The 21,292-nt window shown below is 37.9% G+C and overlaps 1 protein-coding gene across 1 annotated transcript in view; it reads right to left on the bottom strand.

Moving 5' to 3' along the window:
• The window catches only part of SCAPER (S-phase cyclin A-associated protein in the ER), a 144,958-nt gene that overhangs the window by 50,461 nt on the left and 73,205 nt on the right, over positions 1-21,292 (bottom strand). The window contains exons 22-23 of the mRNA XM_009994363.1: positions 18,101-18,227; positions 74-189 (exon numbers count right to left, since the gene is read on the bottom strand). Coding sequence (XP_009992665.1) covers positions 74-189; positions 18,101-18,227 — 243 coding nt within the window. The remainder of the gene's footprint in view (positions 1-73; positions 190-18,100; positions 18,228-21,292) is intronic.

The raw sequence follows: 21,292 nt of genomic DNA, 5'->3' as shown, positions 1-21,292 counted from the left end.
GAAGTGAAGCAAGAGATGTGAGAGAAACATTCTAGAGATTCTAAGTGGCAAATGAAGGAGTGATTACACTTACTTGAAAGGAATTCGTGAAGCCGCATTCAGGTTTGTGGGAGAAGTCACAGACTGAAGAACACTTTCAAGGGCAGTCAGTCCCCCTGCAGCCCGAAATGCTATTTGATCTGCTGTGTTCTAGAGAAAAACAGAAAAGAAAGTCAACAGCAATTACTGAAATTCCTACATAAAAGATGCACCTGACAGACAATTGTTGTGAGTTTTGTCAATGCAGAAAAACCCTAATACATGTTTTATGAATAACACCTTTGAAAAAGAACATTTTCCTGCCAGTGCACAAAGTACTCTTTAGGGCAGGAATTTAAATTCTCAGGTGCTACTTTTTTCAAAGATCACATATATGCATCAAATGCTGCACAGATAATAGGGCTGAACACCGTATTTTCTGTAATGCTGTGCTGTTACAGGGATTTCCTTCTCCTCTTCCTCTCCTTTTCCACCAATGCTGCAAGTGGTCCAGCACCCCCAGACACAGCCCAGGGCATTTCTAGTATCTCTGTTTTCAATTCAGTTTAAAACATCCCAAGTGTAAAGACGTATTTTGTCATGTCAAGGGTGCATTTTCCTCGGTAATCAACATACACACATAACCAGGGTGAGAAACTGTGTCTGAGTATTTCTGCTTGTGACTGGCACGCTGGCATCGCAGCACAAAAACGAGGCAGACATTTATGTGATGCTGCTGATTTATTTGCTACAGGATATTTGCTACTACTATTCCAGTTTTAAGTGTGCCAAGAACTTCCTACTTCTCACTTTCCCTATTTCTCATGGGAGATTATGCCACAACCTATTAGCTCTCATGGCGAAGAAGTCTTTCCTGTCATTTAGACCAAATATGCCCTTTCTCTATTTCACCCCATTACTCTGAGTTATATCCCATTTTATTGCACTCACTTTTGTTTCTCTCCTTAATAATAACTCCATTCTTGAAATCGTACATGGTTACATTTTCATCCTTGGCTTGTTTCTCAACTCTTTATTTATTAATGCTAAACCCAGTCTTTTTTTTTTTTTTTTTTTTTAAATGTAAACTTTTCTTATCTGTGATTTTTTTTGAGAACTCCTTTTTCTCTACAAATCCCTAATAATGAAGTGTCCAGAAAGAAACTTAGGTTTAATTTCTCCCCCACATATCAGTCTCCAGACCTACACTGAAAGAAGCTGTAATTCCTATTGAGAGATCTTCATCTATGTAAAATAGAGGCTGAAGCTGTTCGATTTCCTACCTGCTCTCCCTCCACTTCAATCTGCAATATCCCCTCTTATGCTGACATGTTTTTTTCAGTGTCTGTTTCATTTCTAATACTTTGATAAAACACAGATATACTGTGCAAAAAACAAATTTACATTTTAAATTACTTCCTTTATTACTACAGTTTTCTATCAAAGAAAAGCAAGTTTGTAACCTCTCTCACTTTTAAATAACTTAGGTTTATGTCCTATGATTTTCCTCTCTAGAGTACTCATAAAAATTAATCAGCATTTTGATTCTTAGCCATGAAGGAAATAAACCCCTATGTCCATGGAAGTGCGAGGGGAAAAAAACTTAAATTAAAATAAGGAAACAAGTCAGCAGCAAGTTGGGAAAGATACAAAAGCTCAGTATTTGTTCAGCGTGCATACAATTGTCTATAAAACTGCCACTCAGAGAGTAGGAATACCCTACTTTTGGCATGATATTTAGTATATTTATCTCCAAGGATTCTTTTAAGACAGAGAATTCCAAGAGCTTTTAAGCAGTTTTTTGAAAGGCAATGTTGATGATCAATGTAACTGCTGGTGCACAGAGCCTGTGAATGGCCTTGGTCATCCTGCTATCAAGAATCCTAGGTTCAGGCACAGCTCCTTGAGCTTGGCCTTGGGTCACTGGGGGTCATGGGAACCAAAGGGTAAACATCCCCTTCCACAAAGGAGCAGAAGAGTCACTTGAATATTGCATTACTGCTGTTTTCAGAGTCAGTATTGTGTCACTGTGATTCCAGAAGAAACAGTGAAAAAATGAATTGTGCTCAGGCAATTCCCTCAGCTCCCCACAATAAGAGACTTCAGGTAGGAAGATGAGCTGAGTATAAAGAATAAACTGTATTAAATCTCCCCAATGTTGAAAAATATTGTCATTCTGTCTCTGAATTATAGCAGCCAAATAATAACAAATTATTTTAAATATATTTAAAATATGTCTGAATTAATTCCTATTTGAGGTGATTTTTAAATTTTGAAGAATTTAAATATTCACATGAAGAAATCTTTCCTGAAGCATAATCATAAGGGAGCAGGCTACCTTATCCAATTTGCCTCTCCAAAATTCACCCACATAATGAAAATATGATCTAAATTCACTTATTGTTCTCTAGTGCTAAAGCTTTACATTAGCTGGTAAATTTTAAAACAGACATTTAAAAGAAGTAGACTGAGGTAAGGTCTTCAAAGTCCTTACTTCCATAATATTCTTAGTTAAATTAAGTTCCATTCTATTTTTTGTCAGAATGGAAGACCAATTCAGGTAACTACATTGCACTCTGGCAGCACCCCAGGCACTGAGCACATCAGGCACCACGTAAGTATGGAAAATGACAAATCCTGTATGGAGTACATGTTAAAACCCTAAGTGGAAGGAGCATAAACAGGTATGACATGTTTTTGCTGCAAAATAATCCTTCACACTTCCAACTTAGTCTCCCAAATTACTTAGCTAGATGTTTATGAAACCCTTTTCATAATTTCAATATAGAAACTGTTCCTCGAGTGGCTGAAGATTTAGACTGAGAAAGTTATTCAGCAGAGATGATCAATGTAATGGGGTTCATGTTTATTCAACAAAAAAATATATGTACATCTAGTTTTCAAGCAGCATGTGAAAATCTGGCTTGCTTATATGCACTTTTAGAAACTGCCAACTACTTAAAACAATTTTATTTTTTTTAAATTATTTGTAAATACAAAAAGATGTCAAAGCTCTGAAGTTACTTGGGTCACACAGGAGAGCAGGGTCACAGGAACATGTAAGCAAAAATTATTATATCATTACTGTCTGTGGGATTCTTAACAGAGAGAGGAGAAAGCCCAAAAACCTCAGGGATGCCACTTAGATGTGTCTTAACCACTGCAAAAACAGTAACAGAGAGCAAGACTACATCAGATATAGAACTCAAAACCAATATAAGAAAAAAACATCTTTTCTTGATGCCTCTCAAGTCTGTTTCATTGTAAAATACAGTCATCTGGTTTGTACAGGAGGAATACCAACACAGCTGAGGTGATACTATGTATTCTTAATCTCTGGACCATTATAAACTTGTCAGTTGGAGTACACAGCACTCATTTCAGCAGAACAGTGCATGAATCATGTAACTTCAGCAGAGAGTGCATGCATATGTGGCAAAGTAATCAAATAACAATCAACCAATCACATAATCATTTCATGGATTCATTATTAAAGAAACATTTTCATAAACTTAAAATTAATTATTTGTAAAAATAATTACGACAATCAGAAAGCTCCCTGCACACTAGGCAAATGTGGCTGACTTATTTACCTACCTGTTAAACACCTTAATGGACCTGAATTCCCCTTCTCTCCTCTCCTATGGCTTGAGTGACAACTGAGTAATAGGATTACAGGCTCCATTCCAATAATACAGCTCAGCTACATGTAGCAAAAAATGACAGCCTGAACCTGAATTACATGGCCTGGGAATCCATCCAATTATTAACTAAAGTAACTGTTATTACCTAACCTAATCAAAGGAGAAGCAGCTGTTAATCTTTGGTGGCCTGCAGTGTAGTAGCGGTCAGACTGGATGAACTGTCTTTGTACTTGACTCCTCTACAGACAATAATTATGTCCTTTGTGATCAAGAAGGAAGAGGCTTCCTAACCTTTCAGACAGTGGCAGCAGATGGGGAACAACTGTTTGTGTGTTCATTAACAAGATAGGGTGGATTTTATCAGGGTTTGGCATCTGTGGCAACTCCAGAAGCACCACTTACCCAATGATACAAGTATGTTTGGCAAATTTGAAAATTAGCAGACTAAATAGAAAGTTCAAAATAATGTTTCCATCTCATTATCTGACATTTGGTACATAAAAATACACACAGATAAAAGAAGCCTAGAATGGTCAACAATGTAGTACATGAAAAGGCCAGCTGACCCCTGCTCTTACTTTGGTGGGTTTTGATTAACTCATTAAAGCAGCCAGGTAATACACACTGTATGCTTCTGAAATAAAACTGAATCAGGGATAAATCTCTGATTTATTCATACAAGTCAGTGGGTAATGCAAAATAACACAGACTGAAAGAAAGTGAACATCAATTAGTAACAACTTTTGGGTTTTGTGTACAACATTCCAGGACAGAAGCAAGACCAAACCACTGTACTACACAGCTGCTCCCCACCACACCACGTGGCAAACTGGAAGTTTTGTAGAACAGAAAATATGAGGTCAGAGAAACCTGCTTCATCATGAGGCACCACAGAAGTACAATTCAGTTTACGTCAGGGAAAGTAAAACCAGGATTGGATCACAGTGTGGAACTACCTCAATAGGAAGAAGACTTCTGCTAATGCATACTAACACCTAATATTTGGAAGCTGTAACTGGATGAGTTCAGGTAAGAATAAAATTATTTCTTTTTTTTCTGCCAAGAGTAATTAATGACAAGCGTAATACACTTCGGATATAGTTGACTCTCAATCATTTGAAGTTTTTAAATCAAATCTGATTATCTCCTAGAAAAATATGATCTTAGTTAAATCATAATTTATTAATTTGGTGCAGGAATTATTGGGTGAAATCCAATGTCCTGGACCAAAGCACTCACTTCCATACATTTCTCCTGTAAAAAATATTATTATTAGTTATCAAGAACAGCAGAATCAGAAATAATGCAGTGCTTTACAGCTGAAATTATATCATGTCACCTTTACTTCAATATAACTTCAGCACCCCTCATTTTGACTTTGAAATCTTTTTGAACTAACTTTAATACTCCAGTGTAAGGCCTCCCTCTAAGAAAAACCTTCTCCATCCATATTTTGATGTAGACTTAAAAAAGAGTCTTTTCCTTCACCAGCCAAAAGAATGCTTTCTGCTAGTCCTGCCTATGATGAAACTGACCTGGAAAGACTGTTGGAACAAACCTCAGGAACTAAAACTCTTCAGAATAAAACAGTTCTGAAAGAAATCCAAATAATTTGAAATATTCTATTTCTGAAAGAATAAGTCAATTCTTCCAACTATATTCTATACTTGTTAAACTGTTCACTGAAGGAAGAAATAATAACTAATTAGTAAAATATAGCTGAAATCCATCTTAAGAATTTTCTTCTTGCCTTTTATCTAGTGTTTGAAGATTCTATCTAAAATGCCAGGGGCTAAGAAATGCAGTTCAAAGCTGCCTTAGAAAAACAAACCAGACAACTGAATTCTGGGCAGGCTCCTCATTTCTTACCTCTCCCCCTTTAAATAAATACACAAGTATCTCCACATGTACATAGAAAAACCATTAGTTAGTCCTCCAGACATAAAACCTTACACAGGAAAATCACTGTAGAGTATACCAAAAATAGTATTTTCTATTAAAATACTCATTTTTTTCTCTGTAATACTTCTCTCTTGTGAAATCAGTAGTGTAAAAATATTCTATTCCACATGAGAATCTCAAACTGGTTTCCAAAAATGAGTGACTTCACCCACAATAGAATTTCAAGCACTGAACATCAATGGGAAACTGGTTCAGGATTAAAACATGACCCAGAAGAGCTCAGTAGCCTTTGCATACCATTGGGGGGAGATATTAATTTGTGTATTTGGATCTCCTCCCTTATCCATTGCTTACACATTAAAGCACCCAAGCTCTATAGGTAATGCTATACACATGGGTACAGAAAGGAGGGCTTGAGAAATTCTCCTTCACACATTATCCCACAAAGCTAAGTGCACATTCTGAAACCTTAAAGCTCATTCTGAAGCCTTAAAGATAAGGCAGCTCCACTGGTTTCTGTGCTTGCACTCCAAATGGACGAATCTCTGTGGTTTCATCAGGTGAGGATGGTTACCTACCATCTGAGATGGCAAGGTGACAAATGGGCTGTATCTTGCAGAAGGGGCTTCACTCCCTGCATGATGTCCAGTACATTGCACACTCCCATGCAGAGCTCAGCCTTCAGCATCTCAGCCATTTGGATTATACCGGTTTTTTTCACTACAATAGCTAAGGTGTAGTAGCTGCAACCTCACATATCTTACATTTAGTATAAAGGAAGACAAACATCTAAGAAGGGGTGAAAGAGAAAGTGGTTGATACTTTACTCAAATGCAATTATAAAAATGCAGCTTACTTTATTTTTTTTAATTAGATGAGAAAAAAATAAGAAAAAAAAGAGGAATTTACTGTTACACTCTCTACTCTCTGAAAGTGTATTGTTGACAAGGGACTTAAAATTGAGTGAGGGCCTAGGGACAATGCCACTGCTAAGAAATTGATAGTTAAGCTGTCCTGCAAACGCTGAATGTCACATGCTCATAAATGTAACATCTGTCTATGCAAATTATATACTTTATTCAGTTTTCTGTTTCTAAACTTCTGCCCATATTGTAAGGTAAACCACACTGGATAGGGCTCCTTACTTAACTACTGTATTATCTCATTGAATAGGATAAACCTTATTTACATCATCTCTTTCTAAGTTCTGCAGTGTCTTCTCAGTTCAACAGCAAAATCACATTTCTGTTAACGAGAACAAGACCCTCACAACCCTGTTTGAGAAGTCTCAAGAGTCAGTGAAAGGCATAAAGTAGAAGCAGGTAAACTAGTGAACTCCATGACATCTGCTGACAGTCATGCTAAGTGGCATGATGGAAAACAACCGATATTGCTTGCAAAAATAAGAACTGTGCTATAGATACTGCAAAAGACAGCACTGAGCACTACAGCACTTGTGCTTATTAAAAATAAATGTTTAGTCTGTTTAGAAATAACAGGGCATCTAGTAGGTGCATCAATTAAAGGAGGAAAGCAAGGATGATGGTTTAAGTCTCTAACACCAAACATCTGCTCCTAAATCTCTACAGTTTCATTAACTAAGGCCAGTTTGAATTTCCTGAATGATTTCATAAATAGAAGTTCCCAAACCAATATATAAAAAGCACAATTATGTTATCTTGTCCTGTTCTCTCTCAACAGTTTATTGGACAAGAAACTGTACAGTGAGTAAGAAAGTTACAGATCTCTTGCAACACTGAGTCTTAACTGCCCGTGACAGTTCACTATTGAAAGCTTTTCACTAGAAAGCAGCACTGGCTGCAGCTGAATGGAAACGATGAAATCCAGTGCAAAACTAAAGATAATACAATTATGTGGGAGAAGACAAATAGAGCAACGGTTCGTTAAAGACCTGCAGTGAAGAGCACTTGAAGCCTACAGACAGCTGTCAGAGGGATTGCCTTGGGAGCTCCCTCAGACTATTTGCCCATTACCCATCAGATGTAGAATTTTGTACATATGCCATCAGGCTAACTCCAGTTCTTTAGAAACTATAATAATAATCACTTTACTACGATCTCTAAATTGACATCTGCTCATTTGTATAAATGTGTCTGAGTAGGACATCTCACCACTGAGAAATCAGTACCTGTACTTTAATGACATTAAAACATTTATCTGTTGTACTGTAAATGCTTAGTGAAGAAACTCTGCATACTTCAGAATATATCTATATCCATTATATCCATTCTGATATGATGTATTAGCTCTAAACTGACACAAAAGGGGAAAAAAAAAAAAAGAGCAAAAGGCCACAAATAGTACAGCACAAATGACCTAGAAGCTGAAACATTCAATCACATCCCACAAAAGCAGAAATCAACTACACACATTGTGCACAGTAAATTAACCTCTAAATAATCTTGGAATAAGTACACTGCAGAGCTTATCTGTGAACTAAACTTGCCTTTTAATACCATTTCCAGCAAACAAGTTAAAAAATAGTCTGTGGCTGACCTCTAGCAACAAGTTCCTTTTTAGATGTTCATCTTGAGGAAAAGGTTAATCCACCGATTACAGAAACTCTGAGCAAACGAATTATTGATGATAAAGAGGTGCCTTTTCCAACCTGCAACACACAACATACATCTGACCTCTTGACTTTCTCCTGGCAGTGACAGGAAATGGCTGTTGGGTAGAAAGCGCTGTCCAAAGAGCTCCTCCTCTGTTTGCATATTGCCTGCTCTTTGAACTCACAGCCACTGTGCTGCTACCACCAAATCTGCTGCCATAGTTGATCCTATTGGGTGATGCTTCTACTACTAGTAGCAGTTTAGACTACAGGCAATTAAGACAGTAGCTACAGTACAATGCACCATTGTAGAATCCCAAAACGAAAAATCGTCTCAAAACAGCCACCCTGACAACTGGACATTGCTCTTTGGTGGGGTCCTTGTTTGATAAGCCATCTGGTTTCTGTTCTTGCAAGGGGAGCCCCCTGTTGGGAGGCCACCCTGATAAGTAGGAGCAAGATGGACCCTGCAGAGGCAGAGCACCTGCTTGTGAAAGCCATGTGTAAGGGCACCAAACAGGTTATGTGCACAGAAACAAAGGTCATTGCTTGGTCAACCCTGCTGGGGGGACTGAATGATCACAGGGACCCCCACTCCCCACCTTCACATTTCCAGAACATTCCTGAACCCAACACTGAGTCTGTGCAAAGTTGGCCAAGCCTCACCCAGAAGAGGGAGAGCCAGATGGCATCAAAGGGGCAGCCTGGGAATGCTGGGTGTGCGCACCCACTATCCAAGGGCCACAGTGGCCTGCCAGGATTGCTGCTGGATCCAAGGGTGATGAGATCTTCTCTATGGCCTTTTTTTTTTTTTTTCTCTCTCTCGCTTCATCTCCCTCTCTCTCTTTCCTTCCCTCCCTCTTTGTTTCTAACCTTATTCTCAGCACATACAGATAACATTTCTAATTTTGCTTAGCTTTTGTCAGTTGTAAACTGTTGTTTTGAGAGTACAATTTTACTAAGTTGTAACCTGTTGCTGTGAAAGTTGATATTGTTGTGTGGTTTTTTGACAAGGTTTATCATCTTACTCCATTTTTTGTATAACTCCATGTTTTGTATAACCCTCCTAGGTAATGGTCTTCCTCTTAGAGTATCATGCAGAGAACGCAAGATGCTAATCTCACTCCATGGGTTGTTAAAAGAGATTAACTGAGAGAGGGTTGACCTCACCTCTGGCAGACTTCAGCCAGTAGACAACCATACTCCAGACTTTGAACACTGCTGAGCCTTCTTCAAATCATGTTTTCCTGGCACTGCGCATCGTTAGCACTCAGTGCTGAACATGTATTTATTAAAAATCTCACAGTTAAAGGGTTTAAAGAAGGGAATTCATTTTGAGGAGGGTTACTTCCATCTCAAAGTTTCCATCAATTAAATCTGCTTCATCAATTCCCGAGTTCATGTTCCTAAACTCCGTTTCTGCACTTTCCTAAGGATGGCTAATGACTAGATGAACACTTCCAAGATGAGATGCATAAATACAGGATTCTCTATGTTACCTTCTGTGTTAGCAAAATTACTCAACTTTTGGTGGTAAAATACAGAGTTCCAAGGGCCTGAATTCTAGTTTTCGCTGGTAAAACAGACTTAGTAAGTTTTGCAGTTCAACACAGTTGATAAAGTTTGGATTTTTACTGTAATTCATTTTAAACTGTTATAATTCAGCTTTCCATTTGATTAATGATTTGCCTTCAAGTGATATCACTGTACCTCTGGAACTGGCTACTGTAGGAGTATCCAAAGTTGAAAAATTCATAGATGGATTAAAAAAATTGTCCATCCTGTACAGAAATACATCATATGTTTAGCTAAAAATAAGCCTGAAATTATAACTTTTCGTTATCTATAAAAAGTAAGAAGAGAAACTACTTTCATAAAGAACAAAACCCAAAGATGTTGATGAAAGCAGTTAAGATAGTGAGTGTTTAAAGAGTTTACCACGAAATGCCCGCAACCCAATATAAAAGCAGGCTTTTTGGTTGTAAAGCAAAACACTATGTATCAAAAACTTGATATGACTAAGAGTGAAAAGACACATATCACACAAGTAAGAGAAAGGCAGCAGGTCACAAGATGACAGGACCGTTGACTCCGCAGGGTCCCATGCGCCGTAGCAAGGGTGGAGGTGGAGAGGGCAAAGGACTGATGGGGGTTTGGGGTCTTTTTCTGCCCTGCTCTCTCCCACAGCCATGAATCTGCCTTGCCAGCTCCTGCCAGAGGTCACCCTTGCTGCTGGGAGGCTCTTGCCACAGCAGCTGAGCCCAACTGCTGCTCAAACACTGGAGACTGGCCACCCCACCTGCACTACAGACTAGTATTAAATGCAGAGAACACAAACAACAGTGTCTCATAAATATGTCTAACTATGGGCACGTGGCTACTTTTTTTTTTCTTTATGAATACTGTACGCATGTCTACTTCTATTTTCCCCTATAGAACACTCTGTATGATTGCCCTGTATGATAAGTCTTGACAGAATACATACTGACCACCTATGTAAATAACCTAACGCAGCAGAACCAGGAGAGAAGCTGCTGTAAGAAGCTCAGGAGGAAAAAAAAGCTGTTTAATTTCTCAGCACATTGGTATGAGAAGTGCCACAGAATTGACTGAACCTGATGGCAGAAAGATATAGGCAGCCTCCAACAGGAGAACTGATGTTGAACAAAACTGGAGCCTATTTGTCCAACAGAAAAATGAACAATATTTAAAGCCTGTTTTGAACAGAGCCATAACTAAACACAAAACTTTTTTTTCTGCTTTTAAATTAACTCATTTAGCAGGTAGTATCTTTGGCCTTAGAAGTTATATCAGTATTAAACAAAATAAAATATTATGTAGGCGTTTTTCTTCCAAAAAAGACAATTGGACTTGTAACTAGATGTATTACTTCTACGGATTAAGAGGCCATGCAGTTGTCTCTGCCAGCAGTGTCCTCTAGTGGAGAAATGGGAGACATTAAGGAAAAAAGAAAGCGTAAGGCTGCATCACTGAAATCACCCTGTTGAGGAAAACACAAACATCTCTCAATCATTAATGTGCCATAAAAGTTAGGCATCTCGAGCCAGCTTTGTACTACTATAATAATGCTTAAACATAAGTAACTTTTTAAAGCTTCAGTCAGGCTGAGAAATGAACCCCTTCCAAGGCCATATGCAATAGTTGCTCAAGTGTGTTAAATAAGGTATGGATAGTGTGCCTGTGGGTGCACGCATGCATATACATGAGATCACAAAATATAGACCACATGGCTGTAATTTGGGCAAAGCCAGTAGTCCACGAGTTAGGTAAATTCACCAAAACACTGATCTTCACCCTTTTTCATATGGAATGCCCTATGGTGCTTTTTCTGATTTAGTAAGAGGGTGACAGATTAATTGACACCTTCTGCAATTTCTCCAGCCCTCAATGAATTAATGTATCAGACTTCATGCTGCCTACCTTCAGAGGTGTACTATCCTTAACACTTAACTAGGACCTGTAGCTTGCCCGAAGAAATGCTCTGGTACTGAAATGAGGAAACTGTCTATTTACTATTCTCAAACTCATCTATAATTGTCTTTATTCCTCTCTTCATCTCTTCCTTTTCCTACATAAAAGCCAACAAAACAATTTTGTGAGGGAAAAAGAATCACAGTTGTTTTAGGACCACAGATCTTTGGTACCATCTTATTCTCAGCTGACCTTTCAATGCTTCAAAGACAAGAATTCTTAAATTTGAAAAGATTACTAAACAATTACTCTGTCTGCTAATGCTCCTGCTTTCTTCAGAGACACTGACCATCCTTGCCCCTAAGGAGCTGCTTAACAGAAATAAGTTAAACTTCAATCAATTGTTTTTAGCCAAACTTTAGGTTTAAAATTTGCTGCTTCTAATTCACACTTAACAATTTGCTTCACAAACGTCAAGCTACGGTCTGTGTGCTTTACAGATCGTCTGATTTTTCCAGTGACAAACTAGTATAAAATACACTATTTATGTCACTCTTGCTTATCTTATGAATTCAAACTTCCTTCTAAAGTTTTATATCAGATTTCAGTATCTTATCTAATACTCATTCAAAGCAACAATGATTATGTGCAGCAATGATGCCACATCCAGTTCAAACAAAATCCACAGCAAGTTAAGAAAAGCTTAACGATACATTCTTGACTTCCAGCTGGTCCAGAATTCTATTCTTCTGAAAAATAAAACCCAGCCATTATATTCTGTGTTTCTCAATTCTTTGATGGCTACACTACTCTGCTACACTGGAAACATGAAGCTACGCAGGTGCTTATGTCAGCTTCTCATATTTTTCAGCACCAAAATCAAATGCATGAGAGTTTGAGAATCACAACTCCCACTGTATTCTTAAATATAATTAAATAACTAACAATACTGAGTATTTATAGCATACAGTATTTGCTTCTAAAATCTATTTGGTCTGTGTATATATTAATATATATATACACATACACACAGATGGGACAATTTTAAATGTCTGTAGAGACTTTTGAATAAATTTATCATGAAAGCTACAAAAGCTTACACGTTCCATTTAACATTGCTGTTGTTCCCTACCATAGTTCTTCATCAGTTTTTAATTTTACTGCCTCAGTTTCTAATGATTCAAAGTTTGTATTATTGGGGAGAAAAAAAATCTGCAGTTGCCAGCCAAGCAATTTAGTGTGCCTTCCAAAAACTGGCCTGTCAGTCTTCACACAGGCTGTGGCCACCACACCCAATGGCCTGACAGCTTAGAGAATGAAACATAAATAGTGGGCTCGCCTGTGCTATTAAAGCCAACCATTTCTAACAGTCTTTACAATGGGATAAACACTGTCTGTCTAGAGTCCCCATGTATTTGAAAGCTATGACAAACATTTTCCTGAAATGTAAATAACTGACATCATGACTGCTGAAGCAGAGGGCTGAAAAAAACATCTAAAAATCCCAAACCCAAAAAAAGTTGCCTGACACAAACCAAACCATTAATCGTCATTGAGAGAGAGCACATTTTAGAGATCAAAGGCATTGAGATAATAATAATAATTAAATATATATATATATATTAAAGCACTGCAGTCAGTTAATAGCTCAAATTCACACATTTTTCAGTTACATAATTATGCCTTTTTCTAAGGAAGTATTTGTTTTTCTCCTGAAATCCTTTTCTAGCAAGAATACTATTCTGAGTTAGTATTAAAAGTAAGTATCCTGAAACTTAACCTGCTGAAAAGGAGCTACTTTTACATTTGTATGAAGAGACCTGGTAGGTAACTATAGGCACTGCAGACCAATTTATTAGAGGCCTCCTCTTTGAGTCTTCTGGTTCCATTTTACTTCCACACTTTAACAACTTAAGTTTGTGATCACCATTATTTACTGAGATTTTTACAGTACTAGAAGGAGATTAGGGAGACAGCCACCCACAAAACTGCACAAAATCATGGCAAATTTCGTGAGCTTCAGAACCAGTGAAATCTTGTTTGTCAGGTCTTTTTGTGCCTTGTGAGGGATGTGAGAGCTTCAGTGTGAACACGGATAATACCTCCATCTTTCCCCTGTGGGCTGCTGTGGCTGCAGCTCTTTCCTCTGCAAGATCTGTTTTACAACTTACGCTGTGAAGATCTTTTTCAAACTAGTTGTCTGATGAGAAACTTAAAAAGATACTTCCAGTTAAACAGATTAACTGCTGCACCTGGATTCCAAACATCATGAGGTTCCCTCAAGATCATATTGACTCTCTCTGTAATATTCCCAGTCAGAAGGATGGGAGAGACATTAAGGACTTGTCTAGATGTCACATGTAAGTATTGCACAAATCTGACTGAAGTGATTTAACTGCAGTTTTTAGCTGCAACTGAGCCAGGTGAAAAGATTACTGCCCTCAGCTGCTTGTCACTATCCTTACTGAAGGTAGGATCCTTGCCATGTTCCTCAGAATAACAGTTACCTGATATCTCTGTCTAGTCCAGGACTATCAAAATCACCTAGAATACTTAAAATGTTTTTAAAGTAGGACTTTTAAAACTTGGACCCCCCAAAACCCTTCTAAAAACAAATCTGAGGAAGAACCTTACGGAAGTGATGTTCTGTCAGCAAGTCTAAGAATGACCATTCAAGGATGAAAAACCTAGCTCAGGTGCATAGCCTTAGAAATACATGTACTTCAGTCTGTGTAGCGTCCAGTGTCTACACAGCAGAAAATGGGGGTTTTCTTGTTGTTGTTTTTTTGTTTTGTTTTGTTTTGTTTTAATCAGTAAATCTCCCCTCTGTAGATTGAGGGAAATAAATGACTTAAATGACTGAGGGAAAAAATGGACTTAAACCTGCACCTGTAGTCACACTAACAGGATACACAGTTTTAAATATACTGTTTTCTGAAAGTGTTCCCCACATTTCTGTATGAGAGCCCAAGTCAAACTTGAGCAGCAAGTCCAGGATTCCTTGCACATCTGAAACACACTGCTGCCCTCAGTAACAGATATGTAAAATTAGTCCATCAAAGAATTAACATGTATAAAATCAAAGAACTGTGGAAGCAAAACTGCTTTAGGCCTTCAGTTTCAAACACCAGCTCTGCCCTTCTTTAGGAGGAGACAGGAGTTTTCCTTTCAGCATCAAGGCCCATTCATGGGAGATCTTAAACTGAGCGTTATCAGATCTTATTAAGAGCTTGAAGAGTCCCAATGACAATCTGCCAACATCAAGCTGGGCTTTCTGGTAACATTGGCATGAGTTCTGCTGTTTTCTCTGCATGTGTTTGTTTTTTATACATACTTTTAAACAAAGCAGAGGTGAAAGTGAATACAACTTCCTTACAGGACTTGTGCCAGAAAAGATGAGAGAGACTATGCACAAAACCCAGGACTGCCTTCCAACAACCCAGAGCACACTCAAAGCAGCACCCTAGCAGTATGTGTTGTAGATAGGTCTTGGGGACAGCGTATCAGGCACAGACAACACCAACTAGGTTTGTACCTCCTGCTTGATGTTACTAGCAAAAGCAAGGGGTCAAATATATTTAAAACTGGACTGACACTGTAGTTTATGTTTGTTTCATTAAAGCACATGTGAACCACAGATTGTATGCAATCATGACCATACCCTGATCCTGATCCTCAACACCTGCACTCCAACTTGCTTACTTACACTTTTCTGGCATTGGATGCAATACTACCAGTAGTTGTAGATCTTGATCCAAGACAAAGTGGACATACCAAGAAGTGTCTGGATAACTAACAACCACTTGAGGCAAAGCAGCTCCTCGTCCATTTATTAGCACTCAAATCATGCATTGAATCCAAAGTGAAAGTGGTCAGTTTTGCTGTGTGACATGGGGAACTAGCAGCAGCCCATGACTTCTGTGTTAATGAGCAGCAGGTACAGTGCTACAATAAACACAGACAGGACTTCAAAAAGCCATAATGGTTAAGATGTACATTTTTCTGAGAGACACAATTCTCTAATCTGATTATCTAGAGGGTATGCTGATTAAAAAAGATAATAATTCAATTTTTTTTTTCATTAAAGAAACTCTTCTTGCTGTATTGGTGAAATCATTTGGCCCCACATGCAGAATCTGCTTATGTCCAGCAGAGCAGGAAGGCATGCAACACAAAAGCAAGTCTGACCACAACAATCATGCAGGCATTCCTCATCCTAGAATGTTCTCATGGTATAAAAGAAGTTCAGAAGGGAGAAAAAAAAACCTTAGTCATTACTATGAAACACAGCAGATGAAGACAAAGTCCAAAAAGGAATTTTCAATTCTACCTGAAGTGAAAACACAGTGAGACAGGGTTGTTAATCTTTCCTATGTAGCTTTTTTGTTTGCATAAAGGACGCCCCCCCCACTCTCTAATGCTCTTAGCACAGTCACAGAATTCCTAATGTGCTGAATAACCCGCTCTTCTGTTGAGAAATATAATGGTATTTATTTTTCTTATTTACTGTTATCAACAGCAGCTCAGCATTTTATTTCATAGCTTATAAAACAAATCTTTATTTCCCTGGAGAGACAGCATAAATTTTTCAGTCAGTGTAAACTATAAACAAAAGGAAAATCCAATGTTTCACAGAGTGACGGGAAAAAGGCATTTTTGGATCAATTTTGTTTTATAATACTTCTGTATGACTTCTAAGCCTGAAGAATTTCTAGTAAGTGGCAAGGATCTATTGTAGTGAACTCTGTCCTCCCTCAGGGCAATTCTTCATGCAACCCAGGCCATTAGCAAGGGTAAATCAATGTTATCCGCTCACATACTCTGACAGCTTGTGTGGTTCCCACTCCCTCATTCCTTCCCCCACATTATGGTATATTTTTATGCTCTCCAGGGAAATTCAATTAACAGTATCAGTCTCCTCCTCTCAGTCGACGACTGACACCATCAAGATTCTCCTCACCACCCACTGCCATGTAAGATGTGTCTGCTGATTTCTCAACTCACAAGTTAACAACAGAATTACTACCTACTTTTATAAATGACTATGTAGGATCTGTGCTGTAAACACAGTGGAAGCTATTGAAATCAATCTTTCTTGACCTTATTGATTGGGATACTTGGATATAATACTACTTGTCCAGGGGTAATGTCTTGGGGGTAAAAACCCAAATCAACATCAAAATAATGTGTGTTTATTAATACTATCAGATTCATCTTTTAATTCCCCACTGCAAAGTCAACAAGCAGTAAAATGTTGGGAACAATTAATGATTATCATTTAGCTGCAATCCATGTCTCATTTTAAAAAGTGTCAGAAAACATCTACTGATGAGAGGCTGGATACAATGCCACTTTCCAAAACCAGTTTCCAAAAATGATTTAGGTAACTTTTCAAAATAGGTACATCCTTTTTATAATCTTCATGCAACAACATTTCTGTTTTTTGAAACAAATAACCAATTTTTCGACTATAATAAACACTGCAAAATTTCAAAATGTCACCAATCTTCCAAAAACACTATTAAACTTGATCATCAGCTCAAAGTAACTAACAGAATACACAGCGGAAGCCTGTGCATCCCAGGCGGCCTTGAGTATTTAAAAGCAGATGCCATTAGCAACGGTGTTCCACATTGACTATGCTGTGAAAAGCATTAGGCAGAGCTCTCATCTTCACAGATACCAACTCTAAACCACGAAACAACACCCTCCTGAGATTTCACTCTAAACTACTTTTCATCATTTCTTGATTACAGATATGAAAGAGAAGTATTTTCTTACGGTTAGAGAGGGAACAAAATAAAAAGTTCTAGCTGAAAACTCAAAATACCATGGTCGTAGTGGAGCACAAAACCACATAAACAAGGCAAAGCACTGAGGCAGCAGACTGACCATGATGAAACAGTAAAAAATATGCAAATGCTATTAGTTAAAAACATCCATAAAACAAAAATTATGCTCTACAAACATGACACATCACCAAAATTCAAACCAGAGAAAAATCCATATACATACACATCACATCTTTATCTTCTATCAAAGACCTACTGGCTTTGCTGTACTCTGGGAAAACTCAACAGATTTGTGCTCCTTCAAAACTCAGCTGTAACACCATGACATGGTGGCTGTGGCAGCCAAGCTGGCTCCTGTTCTTTGTTCTGTTCTTTACTAATTGTTTTGGGCACTTACTGTAAAAGCTGTTTGTGGGTATGCACTATGAACTAGACATCTGAAATGGCCCAGGTGAAAAACAATCCTAATGAAATACAGTGGAAGTACAGTGGGTGATCTAGAATCAGTCCAGTGTGTTTCCAGCACTGCTGCAAAACTGCCTATATAAAACCTGGTGTCTAAATAAAAACATCCACTGCTGCAACCAACAGAGAAAAATGTAATAGCAGACACTGCTTGTTACATGGAGGTCAAATATTCATCAACATATGTTTAAAACATTTCCAAATCCAAACTCATGGCATTTGAGGCAACACAGTTTATAGGTTAACCATAAGTTGTAGAGTAATAGTCACAATACCTCTTTTTCCAGAATACGAGAGATCTCTCCTAAAGTCCTGTCCAGAGCAGACACCTTGTTGTTCCCCACCGAGCAGCTATCCTGCATTTGGAGGTGCTTTAAGAGATCTTTTGCTAATCGTTGTAACCTTCAACAGTAAACAGAAAACAGAAAGCAGTTAAAGCAAAGAATCTCCTGATAATATAAAGTTTCATCTTTGCAATGAAGCTCTAACTGCATTTCAATCAGCAATCCTGAAAACCTGTGTAAAAGTATTATAATCCATACTGACCTGCATGTAAATATGCAATAGAGCAAGGAGATAGAGTCATCTTAGACTGTGACACCTCACTATCTACTTTTTCAGTAAATGGCACAGAAATAGTGTGAGCAGTACAGCCACAAAGGTGCTAAATTCTTCATTATCTACATTCCTGTTGCTATTCAAAAGAGTTAATTTTCCTATTCTCCCTCCACAGTTACCCTGATAAGTTTTTGCCACCTTCACTTTGAATATAGTTTCCTCCTCCTTTTCTTCTATCATTCAATTCTTTCTGCCCCCTTAGGTGAGATAAGTAAGGGAAATAGAACAGCAGACTACTTGGCTAATTTCTTATAGGCACTGTAAAAGAAATGGCTTTTTAGAATTATTTGAGTAACTAAAAAGTAGTGGCTTTGCAGACTACCTCAGAAAGGGCATTTTATTAATGAGGGTCAGTAATGAAGCCAAAATGTAGTGGTGGGAGAGATGGAGACACACGTGGGTTAGGATTAATTTCCATTTTACACAACTACATCTGGGCTGTTCACCCATGCTCTCCTGCTAGGCAGCAAGTACAAATAATGATTTGCAGAATTTTGAGTCTTGGACTTCGTATCAACTAGTCAGCTGAATCTACTAATAATCAGTCAGGATTCTTCTATGACAAGAAAAATAAAGGGAGATTATATCTTGACGAGATTTTCTGCACTGCTATTTCCTTTGTGGAAAATGAGGTTGGACGAAACCTCTGCCTAACTCAGTAAGCCCTGAACTAAAATAAGAAAGAAAATTAAAAGCCGTAACACAAATAGCTGCAGGACTTGGACAGTAAATCAGATGACCACCAATTCTGCTGAGCATAAGGAGTAGATTGCAGCTCCAATGAAAAGTCAAATTGCTGCAGTCCAGAAAGATGATCTAGAAGCAGAGAATTTCAGGTGTTCTCACAGAATGTGATTTAGAGTTGCCTTGGCAATATCCTAGTGCATTAACCAAAAAATAAAGACTTCCTGCCTTTGAAATATTTACCCAAATCTATGATTAAAGCGTATATAAAGCACTGAAACAACCCACCATACTATATTGTAACTTCATCAGACAGAAGACAGGGTTTTCATTTGCCTCATATAACATCAGAGGAATGGAATTTAACCAGGATTAACCACAGTGGCTAAAGAAAAGGACTCTCCTAAGCTACATCAGGCATCAGCATGTCTAAGGTTTATCTCACCAGGACTCAAATAGAAAATAGTCATCTTCTATTGTTAATTCTGTTGATAAATTCCCTTCCTACATAAATTAAACATCACATTCAGTTTCTAATATCAGTTTAAAAAAAAAAGAAAAAAGCTGTACAACACATAAGCTTTCAGGAAAACTTCCAGCTTTCCATTTCTTCTGTAAGTCTTTCTGGACACTTTTACCAAAATTCAAACTTTCTAAGTGTGTGTCGTTCAGCATCATACAGTAAGAAACATGAAGAGTAAATTTTCAGTTCTGCCACATTAAAGAATTACATCCTCATACCCTACTGAATGTTGGTCATCTGCCAAAGAAAGGTAACCTATGCCATGTGATCACATGGGGAACAGAGGGAAATAAAAACTCCCTCCTACCACCACTTGAAACTCGGAGAAATTATTTTAATCTAATGTCCTTTACACTTACTTCTTGGCAACATCAGAGAAATAGGAATAATTTTAGTACTGTTTCAAGGATGTGAAATCTATATGAGATGACTTGTGCTTAAATACAGAATTTATCATTGCTATGAATGCATTTGGAAAGAGAGAATTCTCTGTACATACTGCACTCCTTGTGCACTCTTTGTATGCACTATGGATTAATACAGCACAGTATCAACACCTGATCTAGTGTATATATGGAAACACCATTGTGTCCAAATCCAAACATTTAAATAAAATTATTTCATCCTCTGTCTCCCAGTTTGCATCCTCCAATGCTTACTATGCCATATAGGGAATGATAAATGCAAATTTACTGGGTTAAACAGAAAGGAAAGTTAACGTCTTTTTAACTAAAGTTATTCACATCTCATCAATTAATATTTTAGTATTGCTCAACAGGTAACTGAGAATGCAGAAGAAACATCAGAAAGGTCATAAGGCACTGATTAGTGTTGGAACATTAGCATAGCATAAACTTGAATAAATAGCACATTCAGCAAATACAACTACATGATCTGATCCTTTTGTACTGCAAATGGGAAAATGAAAGATACTAAAATAAAATATTTATATAGCAAGTATATAAATAAAACAGAGAATTATATGAATTAAGGGTTTCTTTGTAGTACGGGCTAAATATTTTAGCAGGTTTTATACATTTTATAGGCTAAAATAAAAAGATCTCTTCATATTTATAGGCCACATTTCTTCTCTAGAAAAAAAGCCTTGAAATAGTGACATCAGTACATTTCAGCACTTCCACAATTCAACCCATGATTTCTTGGCTATACACTGCATGCAAGGAAGGATTAGTAGGACTGGCAGAGCACTGGATTCTCTGCAGTTCCTGTTCGGAAGGAGCGGTTCCTCCTCCCACACGTTCCTTCCGAGGGTGGCCAGATGCCAGCCAGACACACAGCCCCAATTCTTCCCGCTGCAGCCCCTGCCTGGAGAGAACAGTGAAAGTCTGTGGCAACTCCTGCCCAGCCTGACCCAGAGTTCTGCTGTACCCTCCTAAAGCAACTCCCAGCTCCTGCACTGTCTTGTCCTGCCTGAGCAACAGGAATGTACCTGGGGCACCTCTGGCTACACCCACTGCTCTAGGGACACAATGGAAACACCACTCTTCATCTCAGCATAGTCCCCAGCACTGCTAGACATAAAACATCTACATCTGCTGCTTTATAAACCTTCAGTTTTTTAAATGGAAGCTCTTTGGAAAATTATGAAAAATTCCTGTAGAGATTATTTTCTGAATTAATT

The sequence above is a fragment of the Chaetura pelagica genome, unplaced genomic scaffold, assembly GCF_000747805.2.
Source record: "Chaetura pelagica isolate M959 unplaced genomic scaffold, ChaPel_1.0 scaffold222, whole genome shotgun sequence".
NCBI lineage: Eukaryota > Metazoa > Chordata > Aves > Apodiformes > Apodidae > Chaetura > Chaetura pelagica.
Note: the sequence above shows the minus strand (reverse complement) of the source record. Positions and strands in the feature narration are given on the sequence as shown.